General features: G+C 55.4%; 1 protein-coding gene across 3 annotated transcripts in view; it reads right to left on the reverse strand.

The window, feature by feature from the left end:
* Positions 1 to 315: 315 nt before the first annotated feature.
* Positions 316 to 12,575, reverse strand: part of LOC144136468 (uncharacterized) — a 44,863-nt gene continuing 32,603 nt past the window's right edge. For all 3 annotated transcript variants that reach the window (XM_077668815.1, XM_077668816.1, XM_077668817.1), the window contains exon 3: positions 316 to 6,542. In XM_077668815.1, the coding sequence (XP_077524941.1) occupies positions 6,422 to 6,542 (121 nt within the window). In that variant the 3' untranslated portion in view covers positions 316 to 6,421. The remainder of the gene's footprint in view (positions 6,543 to 12,575) is intronic.

A 12,575-nucleotide genomic window follows, 5' to 3' on the forward strand; every position in this document is an offset into this window, starting at 1 on the left:
CAACGGTCGATACGCGCCCCTCACCCTCGGCGCGGCCCCCTCTCCCAAGCGCCGGCTACTACGACGCTCGTAGCAAGCGCACGAACATGACGCCCGCACGCCTAACTGCGTCGCGGATTCTGGGAACCCGAGTCGCAAATAAAGCCCGCCACACGAGAGACGACATCGCTGCGTGACCCCGAGCACGTCGCGCTGGCGAGGCCGCTCGTCACACCGTAACGGAGTGACGAAAGGGGCCGGCCCTGTTGCGTCACGACCACAGGCGCGACTGTTCTCCCCCTCTCCCCCACCTCCCCCTCTCTCTCTCTCTCGAGGCTGCTGGACGGCGTACAAAGCAAACTGCGTTGATTAGCTTTGGCGAAATGAGCTACCGTAGAGCGCACATACGCGCAACAAATCCAGCGGTCGTGCGTGATAAAAGTTCTCAGATGTTCCCGTCTAGTGACTTGTGCGTAATTCTGCGCACTACTTTACAGAAATCTTGCCGTCGTTGAAGAAGAGGAGGCACTGCTGCCCGTCACTAACACGTTAAAATTCCTGAAGCAAATGAGTGCAGTGCATCCCTTGGCCAATCTATCAATGACAGGTAACGATCGTTCTACGACTGGCAGCGACCTCAATGGCTCAAGATGGTGCTGCTAACTGCTTTCCTTTTCCAGCTCTTTTCGAGAGGTTTTCACGTAGGCTTCATCAACGAAGGACCATAGAAGTGGGAGAAAAGAAACGCAGCGCGACGTGCGATTGGCTGCGCACCGTCGACTGTCGACGCGATGTACCTTTGAGGCTAGCATCAGGCGAGGACACAGATGGAAGCCTCGGCTGACAGAGGCTTCGCGGTAATGTGTTCTCCAGCACCCTCCCCGCTCTCTCGATCCCTTTCCCTTCCAAACTGAGCGCCCAAGGGGACGAAGAAACGGTGGTTGCAGGTGGAACGAGAAAGATGCGGCGGGTACGCAACGCGTGGAAAAAGCCCCAGCAGCGCGAGCGAGTGCGTCAGCGCGAGTCTATCGACTTTTCTCTTCTCCTCAGTTCGGCGGAAAAGAAAAGGCCCGTCACGACTACGCAGCTGCGGTGGTGCAAGTGGCTCGCCCCCGCGCGCTCCGCTGAGGAGAATCGCCGCTGCGCCGAGAGGGGTGCACTAGCTCTCCTCCTCCCTCTGCGCATGGAGGAAGAGTGAGCCGCTCTCCGATAGCGCAGAGAAGCGTGACGCCGATTACGAGCCTCTGACGGCCGCAAAGCGCGCACTCTCTCTCTCTCTGCTTTCGGAAAACGTAAGGGCTGCATCTTCGCGAGAACGCTGCCTACCGACATGGAGGGGCGCGCAAGTCTACTGCGGCTGAAAAAGCACCTGCTCGGTCGTTTTACTAGTTCCCTTTCCCCCCTAACGACAGCAGCAATGTGTCGAGTTTAAAGTCAGCCTGCATACGATTAAAGCTCACTAACTGACAGCGCTATATATCCGGAAATTTGGTTTTCATCAGTTAATAACTGCTTCACTCCAGATAAAGAGTATGAAAAATTTGTCTACGCGCCAGATGTAGCAGCGAGTGTCTACGTGACGAGGAAAAAGAATACCGGTAGGCGATTAAAAAGTTCTAAGCATATGCAGGCCCCTAGCCAGCCACATACGCTCTGACGCAAGCTCTTCTATGATTTATCGGAAATATTCAAATTAAGAGGCAGCATCCGGAGATGAGGTGTAAAATCCAGAAAGGGCTGCGAAAAGCGCAAAGGCTTTCTACTGTGTTCGTGTTTTGGCACTTTCGAAAGAGTGAACCAACTTACTCAGCGGCATCCAGTATATTGTGCGAACGAGCACCAAAAGTAAAGGTCACAGCGCCTGCGCACAAGGAATGGATGAACGCCATGACGGGAGGAGGAGCAGAAGGATCAAGATGCGGCAACCCGTTGCCAGGGGCAACGGCGGAGACGTCGGATGCTGTTGCCAGGCGACGCCGGCTGCGTGCGCGCAGATGGTCTTCGATCGCTTGGGAGCGACGTCTGTTTCATGTTTTTTTTTTCGCGCTTTCCTTCGCGACACGCGTTTGCCGATAGATGGCGGAGAAAGGCAACCATAGAAACCCTCCAGGGAAAGCATTCCGACCGACCCTCTGCTCACCCTCCCTCCCCATTTCCCCTGCCATCTTCGGGCCAGTCAATTCGATCTGGCGGCCCATGCAGATAGGGGCACGCGCCGAGGTCGCCATCAACTGAGGCATATAGAGGGCGGTGCCACTGCAAAGAGTGACGAACCCCTGAAGAGAACACACTGCGCGGTATAAGCTGTGTAAGGGGCATTATAGAAATTTGGAGGATAAACTCCAACGATCAATAGGCGTCTTCTTTTTTTAACTTCGAATATACTTTCATGTTTCACTTTCCACGCCTTATTGAATTAAACGAAATGTCACTTGTTGCTGCATACAATAATTCTGTAGACAGGCGCATACGGGGCTGTCAGGAACCCTTTAGCCTTCGTGCTTATTCTGACGGACATGTCTGGCTTAATGTAGGGTTTATCTCTAGCCATTACAGGTGGATAATTTGCAAGAGGTCTCCGATTAAACTAGGGCTAAAAAATGTAACTCGTGTGCAGGCTCAGAAGCGCCAGGCCCCCGTATATACTGTACAGCTGCCGAGTGCAGAGAACCAAACTCGACGGACCGCAGTCCAAGATTCGTCAAGCATCTGAAGTGAGACGCCGCCATGTCATCTGCTCGGCTCTCCAAGTGCGGAATCGGGAGGGGAGAAGGGAAGGCGCAAGCGCGCTAGGTGCTCCTGCGCCTCACGAAGAGCAGCGCTCGGGAGTGATTCGCGCTACGCCACGCCCCTGAACCTGGCCGCGCGCGCAGGCGCGCCGCGAGTCCGGCTCCTGCCGCATTCGCATCCGCATCGAGAGGAGGAACCATCCTCCCCCCCGCTGCCTTCATCAGATCCGCCGCTCCGCAGCATCTCCCTCCTCGTCCTGCTCTTCCGCCCCTACCCTCCCTTTCGTCTCATCCCGAACTCTCCTTGGTCGCTGCGCTCGTGCCCACGTCGCGCCTACTCCTAGACGCTCTCTCCTCCTCTTTTGACCCTCTCCGCTCTCTCTGTAGCTTCCTCCTCGTCTCTTTCTTCCCCTTTCTCAGTGGCTTGGTCGGAGAACGCGATTCTGCGGAGGTACAGCGGGCAGCTCGACTTCTGACATTTCCGATAGCTCCGCTCGGCCGCCACCTCTCCTCTCCAAATCGGCGAGTCCGCAACGCCACTATACGCGCTAGCGCGGCGGGTAAGCCGAACTGCGCCCCCGAGGTGGCTCGCCTTGTTTCCCTCATAGACACAGTAGCAAAAACAAGCGAGCACAACTATTTAGGATGGAGTGCGGCTGACGAACAGGCACGTTCAATATGGCGGTCAAAAGGCGCCGTTTTTTCCCCTCCATTTTGCCGTTTACACGATGTGTCTCTGATTAAGGAAGCAGCAATTATGCGTTATATTACAACAAAAATTTGTGTGGACTTCGAAATTTCACGCGTTTCCTGATACCATGACCCGCTACACAGGCAAGATTGTGCTCCGCTACTGCGTGAGCCGAAACCTGCATCATTAAAAGATTTCATCATACTGCAGGTAGAAACGGTTAGTGGCGGAAACTGGGGATCTTCTTAACAAGAGAAAAGATTTAGTGAGCAAAAGTGAGCGCTTATGTCTTCCAAACGAGACCAGTTCCCAACATGTTACAGAGGCGGCTCGGATGCCCTATGACACCGATTGCGCTCTTGTGCCGAACGTGGAGGCAATGCGAGCGTGTGCAAGGCAAATGAGGTCACTTCAGACTGGACGGTATGATGCAGTAGCATGGCGTCCCGAGATCCATTCAAATATGGCGCCTGTGCGGCCTTCACTTCTAAGTTCATTTCACTGAACTATGCTACAGACTGCGAAACAGGCAGAGAGAAGTTCGCACCAGAAACGCCATGTTCACGAAGAACTGGCGGCGCAGGTACAGGTTAGCGGCCATCACTGAGCGGTCCCGGTTTCCTGACAGCCCCTGACCGCGATCGATCGCGCGAGAGAAGCGAAGGGAACAGGGAGAAGAAGCAGGGTGAGCAGCACGGCTCGACTCACGGCTGTGGAAGGCGCTCGCCGTCTCGCCGCCTCCTGTCCAAGCGGCCGGTGTCGTCGCGCTGTGTGGCCGGCGACTGAGATGGCCGAAGTGGCAGTCTCGGTTCTCCGCCGGGCTCCCCCTCTGCGGTTGCTGGGCTCGTAGGCTTGGGACGGACCAAGAGCGGGACCGGCTCTCTCCGACGACGACGGGAAGATGATCGCCCGAAGAATGGAGGCCCAAGGTTCGAGCCTTCCGCGCGCTACTTCAGGTACCTGACTTTCGAACGCGTAGTCACAAGCACCTGATGCAGCACGTAGAGGCCAGGGGCAGTCTGGTTGAGTGCGGAGGAGGCGACCATGGCGACCGACGGGAGACGAGAAGGGTCGAAGGAGGAGGCGCGCGATCTCAAGATCTCGGATGCAGGAGGCAAGCGGGCAGTGGTGGGTCGACGGACAGAGGAACGAGGGTCAGGGGCGACAGAGACCGACAGCTGGGACTCGGGAGGGGTACGACCACGACGACGAGGGCCCGAGGGCGGCGCGGATCTGCAAGGTCCGCGGCCGGCCGGGAGCCAACGGGTTGCGGGGGGAGACGACGACGAAGTGCTCCGAGCGGTGGCTCCGACGAACCGCCTCGGCGCGCGTCCAGCCGCGACTACGCCCGGGCAGCGGCTGCGCCGCGGCAAAGTCCCCGCGCCGATCGATAATTCCGTTGCGGCGGAATGCAGAGGTGGACCCCGGCGCTTCGCTGAGCGGCGCCCAGCACAGAGCAGTAGCGGGCGGCGGAGGGAAGGGAAATACCGGGGGCTGACGCATGCGCCAACCGGAGGCCATGGCAGTACAGCGCTCACAGCGCGACCGCACAGCGTCGCCAAGCGGCGGCGCCGCCGACGGCGCGCCGACGACGAGTGCACGCACCTTGGCGATTGCCGTCGCCGCCGCAGACGCAAGAGAAAGAGGAGGAAGAGTGGGGTCCTCTCCACCGCCGCCGCGTTTGCGCAGGCGCGCCAGACGGCTTCATCATTGTGCTCGCCGCCAAAAAAGAAAGGGTGAACGAGACAAAAGAGAAGGAGAGAGACACGCCGGCGAGAAGGCGCTCGAAATGGAGGGGAAGGAGGAGGGAGACAATAAAAACGAAACGCGCGCACCAGCGCCGTCGCCGCATGGAAAAGCAGCGCGAGCGGTGCGCTTCGCAACAAAACGCGAGACACCCAGGGCGGCCGCCAGGGGCCTTGGCCGGCGGGAGGACCGTCCCCGGCCGCCATTTTGGTTCTGTCGTCTCGGGACTGCCTTAGCCAGCCGCGACCTGGCTCCGCAGACCCTTCACTCCAGTCAATACGAGCCGTGCCTGCTTTGCGCAACAGTTCGTTAAGTCATCCATTCGCGCATATTCCTAAGGCGAACCCCAATGCCACTCTTTAAGATGCGGGACACGATAAGCGGTGGCATCCTGTCTACGCCACAACACTTTCATTAATCACCACTGGCAGGTCGCAAAGCTGCACATCTTGCACCGTAAAGCACGCACTGGCATTTCAGCCACTGATGAAGACAATATGCGACCCAACAAAGCGTCACGATTATTAGGCTAGCCATGACTGCGGAACGTCTCATGCACAATAATCAATTAAACGGTCTGGCTTTGCCTCAGTCTACATCGTGTTCCCCGGTAAAAAAAGAAAGCGAACTGAAAAACACATCAAGGAATGTATCTGGCGCAAACCCTTCCTGCTCTTCCTACTACAAAAAGAAACGCAGCTGCATTATCTTCGTCCCAGGAGGGAGGCCGGACTTGGAGGAGACGCCGCGATCCTTTTCATCCTCGCAGGAGACGCAACAAGTTGCACCGGTGGATGGGAGACACGGCCCTTCCTCCGTGCACCCTTCCTTCTCGCTCGCTACGCAGCCGTGGCGCGCACGCAGGGCGCCCGTTCCCGCGCCACAGAGTACTCGCGAGATTGCGCGAGACCGCTGGGCAGTGCTGTCCCGATACTTAGATCTGTCCGCGTCGGGCTGTGTGCATTTCCGGCCTGCTATACTGCCATTCCAATTTATATTTATATCTAAGTAGGGCGAAGTCAACAGCACAGTGAGCAGTAAGACTCGTCCGAAAAAAACCAGCACCTAATGTTGGAAGAGATTTCGAACTTGCTAGTATGACGTCCGGGCAAACAAAGCCGTACTTGCTTTACGCGAGACATTTTGGGCGAAGTGAGCGGGGTTTTTTTTTTTCCTCTTTCTCCCGACGATCTCTGCAAAGTCCGGCTGCACGTTCCTGGCGGTGAAGCCGGAGTGGCTTCAGCCTCCGTCCACTCCCGCAGCAGGGCCGCTGGCTCTACCCCATCACTCCGTGCTGCTCGACGTAGTCTTCCGGACCAGGCCAGCACCGCAACTGAGAAGGACGGTTGTCCAGATGCAGGCACGGCTGGACTGGACTGCGCAGACGGCGAACCTTCCTGCAGCGAGAAAAACAAAGAAGAGAAACGGGCGGTTCAGAGCGCGAGGCGATCCATCTACTCCATCGGCGCGGATTTCTGCTATCATTAGGTCCGCCGTGGAGCCGCCGACGGCAAGATGCGCCCGCGGGAACCAGTCCGCTTCGCGCCGAAACGATCCCGACGCGCTCCCGCTCCGGACGGTCACGAACCGCAAAGTATACAAGGATCGCGACCAACCACCCTCTCTCCTCCGCGTGGGAAAGGATGCCCTCGGGCCAGAAAGGGTGGGATAACTCGTCTCCACCGCGCTGGCTGGCTGCTGAGCTGGTGGTCGCACACACAGTATCGTCGCTCTAACGGCACCGACCCGGTTCTTTCCTTGCTTCTGGACGAGGGTAACGGATACAACGGCCCTCAGGCAATGCGCGTCGCCTCACTCTGTGAGGGCTTGGAAGCAATGCTAGTTTCACACTCCGCGAGCCAGAGCGGGTTTGCTTCCCCGTCGGACAGTACACGCCTGATGGATAGTGCGCAAGGGACAGCACAGGAATGGGACGCCATCGCAAGAGAGGGCTCATAAAGCTGAACATATGGCAACGGCGCACAACCGATCCGACCTGCATTTAGGAGGACGGGCAAGTCTTACTCGCTCATTCAATACACTGACATTGATTCTGCATGCAACCTCCTTGCTGTCCTGCGCGACTTTCTATTGCATCATTAATTGCCATAAGTTAGCCCCATCACGTTCCTGCCGCTGTTGACGCCTCGTGACGGGCAAACTGGGGGCCCAACACAGTAGCCATTCACCGAAGCTGTGCCGTAATAACACGAGTAAATAACACGCACGTGTCTCGCAGAGAGCCATAGCACGAATCACCGGAAAAGCTTGGCGCGGCAAAAGGCAGATGAGACCAAAGCGATCGCCCATCAAGGAAGCAGTCGTAAACCAAGTAACCGACTTCGCCTGAATCACACTGCGCGAACACACTGCGAGCCGCGCGCGCGCGGTAGTGAAGGCCCCGCGAAAAGACCGAGAAAGTGAGGATGACCTGCAAGGAAGTGGGCTTCCTGGCGCCATCTGTGCGGCCGGAAGGGAAACCGGAATGAGCAGGCGCGCTCGATTCATCGTGCGGGGAAATCCAGAGATGACGTCATGCGGGAGCGGCGGCGACGACTGCCGCAAAGTGGCGCGGGCGCTGGTCGATATTCTCGTCGGCAGGCACAGGGAATCGAAAGGACACTCCGGCAGACCCGCGGCGCACGAATCGGTATCGAACGAACGCCGCACAGCCATCATCACGCAGGAAAAACCAGCCGAATTCATTGTGTCAAACTTTAGGCCTAGTCTTACGATGTCAATATCGATCTTCTCACACGTGACAGTCTGCAGTACACATGACTAGACATGTGTCCAGTGAAATCTGACGGTACGAGGTACACATGTATGCGTGTTGTTCCAGCTTTTTTGGCCGGGTGATCCGATACGGTCACGGAACGCCTTCAGCAAGTTTGTGTAGACCGTGACTCGTGTGGGGCGATTCACTCGCGAGTGCGGAAGCAGTTAACGAGGACAGTACACATTGATGCCGGATAAGTTGAGCGAGCGCCGCAGCCAGTCTGGTGTGCACTATATAGCGGCTGGATGACGTTCTATTCACTGCGTCCACTGACTCATGCGGGCACCGGAAAGTACCAGGGAGGGCTTTTCCGTTTGGTTAAGAGAAGGGTTTTCCAGTGACAGGCGGGCAGCTGGAGGAATATACGAGCTATTTCATTACCCCCTGGACCAATCAGCAGCGCGACTCAATATTGATGCAATGACATCCTTACCATCGCAACAAACGCTATCAAATGCGATGGCGTGGATAGATATGTCATTTGGTTGGGCACGACAGTTTCTGATGAATGAATATGTCAGCGCCAAAAGAAACATCGTGAACGGGCAGCCGGTAAGCCTTAAATTAGGAGAGAAGCTTGTGTGAACCAACATGCATTTACAAAATAACTCCTGAATTATTCGCTCCTTTGGTTAAGAAACACCAGCTGAGCTCTAAGCCCCTAAATTTTATAGTACCTCACAGTGGACAGAATCGTTCGCATTTTAATACCACTTCCTTCCTCCTTAAGCCCGAGTTCTTTAAAAGATTTGATAAGGCACGGGCAAGAACTTAGTGCAAAGAGATGGAGGTGGTCTTTAACAGGAATAAGACGCCTGCCCTGAGTTTCTCCAGAAGCAGACAGCGTGAGGTAACGGTACACTGCATACCGGCGGGAGATTTTGCCGACGGCACACGGAAGATAGGCGATCGTACGTATACAGTCATGGATAAAACTATGTGGAATCGCCGTAAAAGGAATCTTTCTGCGCGATCAGGCAAATCAGATCAATGAAAAGCGTACGTGGCTAGCGAATCAACGCAGAAATAAATATTTCTACTCATCTAGCAAACTTTTGTCCATCACTGTAGAAACGCTTGTGCGTCTCTCCTCTGTGTGCCGTCCTTTAAATCACTGCATCTTCACACCGCGATGGGCTAACTTGTTCTACAGCGTGTTTTAGTAAGACAAGGTAGACTCTGCGCCGAAGTCTAGCACAGCAAGCAATACGGCACAATGAAAACGCAAGAAAGTGGGCGTGACAAGGTAGCGTACTTGTCTGCGCCTTACTGCGCTGCCAGGAGCCAAGAGTCCAAGGAGGAACGTCTTTTCGCCCTACACTTCAGCCAGCACGTAACCGACTTAGAAGCGCAACAAGGCTGGCAAGAACAAGGCCCCGTGCAAGTCCGTGGTCTTCGCCGCTGCGAGCGCGTAACGACGCAAGAAAAGGGATCACAACGGCCCTCCTCTCCTCCGCGCCGAGTCGCTGGCATGCGCAGCAGCTACGCACAGCCGCCGCGGCGTTTATACGGGGCGGCCCATTCATCAGACACGTGGGCCGCGACGCTGGCTGCACGGCGGAGCCAGACTCCGGGGCCTGAGCGGCGGCGGTCGACCCAGGACGATGACCTCGCTGCAGCAGCCCGCGCCGGCCGAGCCGTCGACGACGCGTGCGCTCTTTCGCTGGCAACGGGCCATTCAGAACCGACGGCTGCGCCTGCCCGCCAGCCCTGGCACAGCCGTCGTGACGTGACGCACGAGACCCCGAGCAGTGGCAGCGGTCCGCTTCCGCCGCACCCACCGGCGTCACGTGGGTGTCACGAGAGGGACCCCGAAACGGGATGCGTCGCCCCCCGGTGTTCGCTATTTTATGGTATGGAAGAGTACAGCTTCCATTCTCGCCTTCCGCATATAAACATAAAAGTAGATGTCTACGTCCTCGATCCAGTCAAAACTGACTGGATGATAACTGTTTTGTTGGCTGGAACCCAGACTTGAAGCGCGACCGGAAGACCACATAAATTGGTAGCTAGCGGGGCGCCGGCCGGCTTCGCAAAATACTGGATGGAGTAATCTCAGCCCCGCGCTGCAACGTCCACTTTTCGTCGCAAATATACACAAGCATGCCAGAAAGGCCTCAGTAGTTACCTCGCCGCACACGCGTGCTTCCAGAAATAGCGCGCGTCCTTGACCCCACTGAAAAAGCAGACAGGCTAAGGCTTTCAGGAAGAAAACAGGAAACGGATTTGCACACAAACAATTCCAATACAGTCGCCTAGATTGTTCTTATCGTTGCGTGCGCAGATGCGCGAAGTAGTAGTGCAAATTTTTTTTTTCATCAGTATCCCTAGAATCGGAGGCATGTACAGATACCATGACTCATCACCGCGGTCTTCTGCGTATAGATAGCAGTATGAAATCATTCTGTGGCCTAAAAAATTTGTGCTGTAGGAGGAGGGGGAGGGATTTCCCAACCATGTCGGCAAATTGCTCAGGCCTTCTGAGAAAAAGAACATTTTGGGCTCTCAAACCAACGCGACTAACAAAACCGTTTTGAGAAGCGGAAAGGAAGCCAGCAATGGACGGTACGGGCCGTACGTCGAACAGATGAGTTTATCGCAGCTACTCGGTCAGCAAGCGCTGTAGCGAACAATGTTAGGGCACAGGACACATGAAAAAAAAATCATGACGGACGATTTATTGCGGTTTGGCCAAATGCAAATCATGTACGACAGCACATTGGTTTCAGTTCGAGGCTCCGTTTTCAAGATGAAGCACGCTTCAGAAAAATATGGGCAAAATTGATTAGTGGGGGCCTAGTGCCAGCGCGTTAAAACTGGAGGGAACACTTAAGCTCTTCCTTAAGGGTATGACGCGATGCCCATGTATGCGAAATTGGTCATTCTCTATTTTGCACTCATAGATCGCTAGGAGTCCTCATACCACTCCTGGCGCAGTGGTGCAGCACTTAAGCGATGATGCGCCCCTGCTCTGCGATGGCAGTTGCTGCCGCCGGTGGGGATTGTGAGACCCAGGTGGGGATTGTGAGGCATCCCGAGCAACCTCTCGCGACAAATCATTGATTGAGCTGCTTCCTGCCACGGTGGGGCGTTTTCTCAAAATACGGGCCGCGGTGGTCGAATTTCGATGGAGGCGAAATTCTAGAGGCCCGTGTGCTGTGCGATGTCAGTGCACGTTAAAGAACTCCAGGTGGCCGAAATTTCCGAAGCCCTTCACTACGGAGTCTTTCATAGCCTGAGTCGCTTTGGAACGTTAAACCCACATAAACCAAAATAAACCAATCACAATCCGGTGGACGGCTTAGCCCAAGTGGCCCGCCTGCCACCTAGAGGGTTCCACATAGGTAACCGACGGGTAACCGACGGGTAACCGGTGAAGCCAGACAATCACTGGGCTTGGCGCAGCATCTGACTGTCTTACCTTCGAAGAACGCTAGTTTGCAAACAGGGACGGGACTAGGTAGGAGAAGTACACGTACACTGTGGGCGAAGCGCTGCTATCAGCTGTTTATTTTTTGGAACAGAACACGGGCTTATATGCACAAATTGACGTCACATTCTGCGCAGAAAAATCATGTTAAACCGCAAAGGCTGAAGCCCGCCGCTAGGCAAGTAAAAACAAGGAAACGGCACGAGAGCATCACAGCAGGGTAAGATTAGGCTCCTCCAAAAATGCAAATTCCTTCTTCCCTAAGGGACCCGAGGCGAACTGATGATGCCTGCATAACATAACGTAAGGTGAAATACCGACCAGCCCGAGTCTTAGATCATCTTATGCGATCATCTCGTCGCACTAACTGACTAGCAACTCGCAAGGTGTCGCTGTTGAGCTTTCAGAAGCAAGGCTCATCGATTAGTTCAACTCGCACACAAGTTATGACCACGGACTTTCATTGATGTCAGTACTAAAAAAGGTTGCGAGCGTGACCTAGACCATGCATCAATTCCGCCATATGAATGCACTACATTAGATACGCCGCTATTATCCCAGCATCCGCTATATAAGAACTCAGCTGGCGAAGAGAAATGGCCTATGAAAAGCTGTCCTCTGTACCTCAGCCAGCTGAATCTTGTACCGCTCACAATCTTGCTTATAAATGTAAAGAAGGACTTGGCACGCAGAAAAAAAAAAAAACGTTTCATCTTTAATTTCCTTCCCATCTTCGGTAACCAGGCACCGGTCGTCAAATTTCACAACGCTACAGCAAGTGACGTGATCGCCACGGCACCAACTCGCATCCATTACATAGAAAGTCGCCATCTTGCCATGCGAGCGGCAGTTGCGCATGCATCCCAATACCGAGATGCAACGCGCGGCGCCGCCACCGCTACGTGCAGAGGGGAAAGAAGGGAAGCCGGACCAGGAGAGAGGAAGGAAAGATCACGGGGAGGAGCTCCGGCGTGCCCAGTTCCCTTCATGTCTCCCGTCTCGGCCTCGCCACCATCCCCAGAAAGGTCAACAAGAAGCGCCCCCAATCGATATGCGGACTCCTCAGAAAGAAAGCGCGCCGCAGCGCACGCTCACGTGACACTGACTGCTGCTGCACGCCATGTTTAGCCTCCGTTGGCATCACTCTCTTTTTTCCCCCGTTTCGGAAAAAGAGTCGGCGGCGGTCGCTTCTTTTTGTCTCTACGTGTCTAGTTTTTTTCG

This window comes from Amblyomma americanum, chromosome 6 (genome assembly GCF_052857255.1).
Source record: "Amblyomma americanum isolate KBUSLIRL-KWMA chromosome 6, ASM5285725v1, whole genome shotgun sequence".
Classification (NCBI taxonomy): Eukaryota; Metazoa; Arthropoda; class Arachnida; order Ixodida; family Ixodidae; genus Amblyomma; species Amblyomma americanum.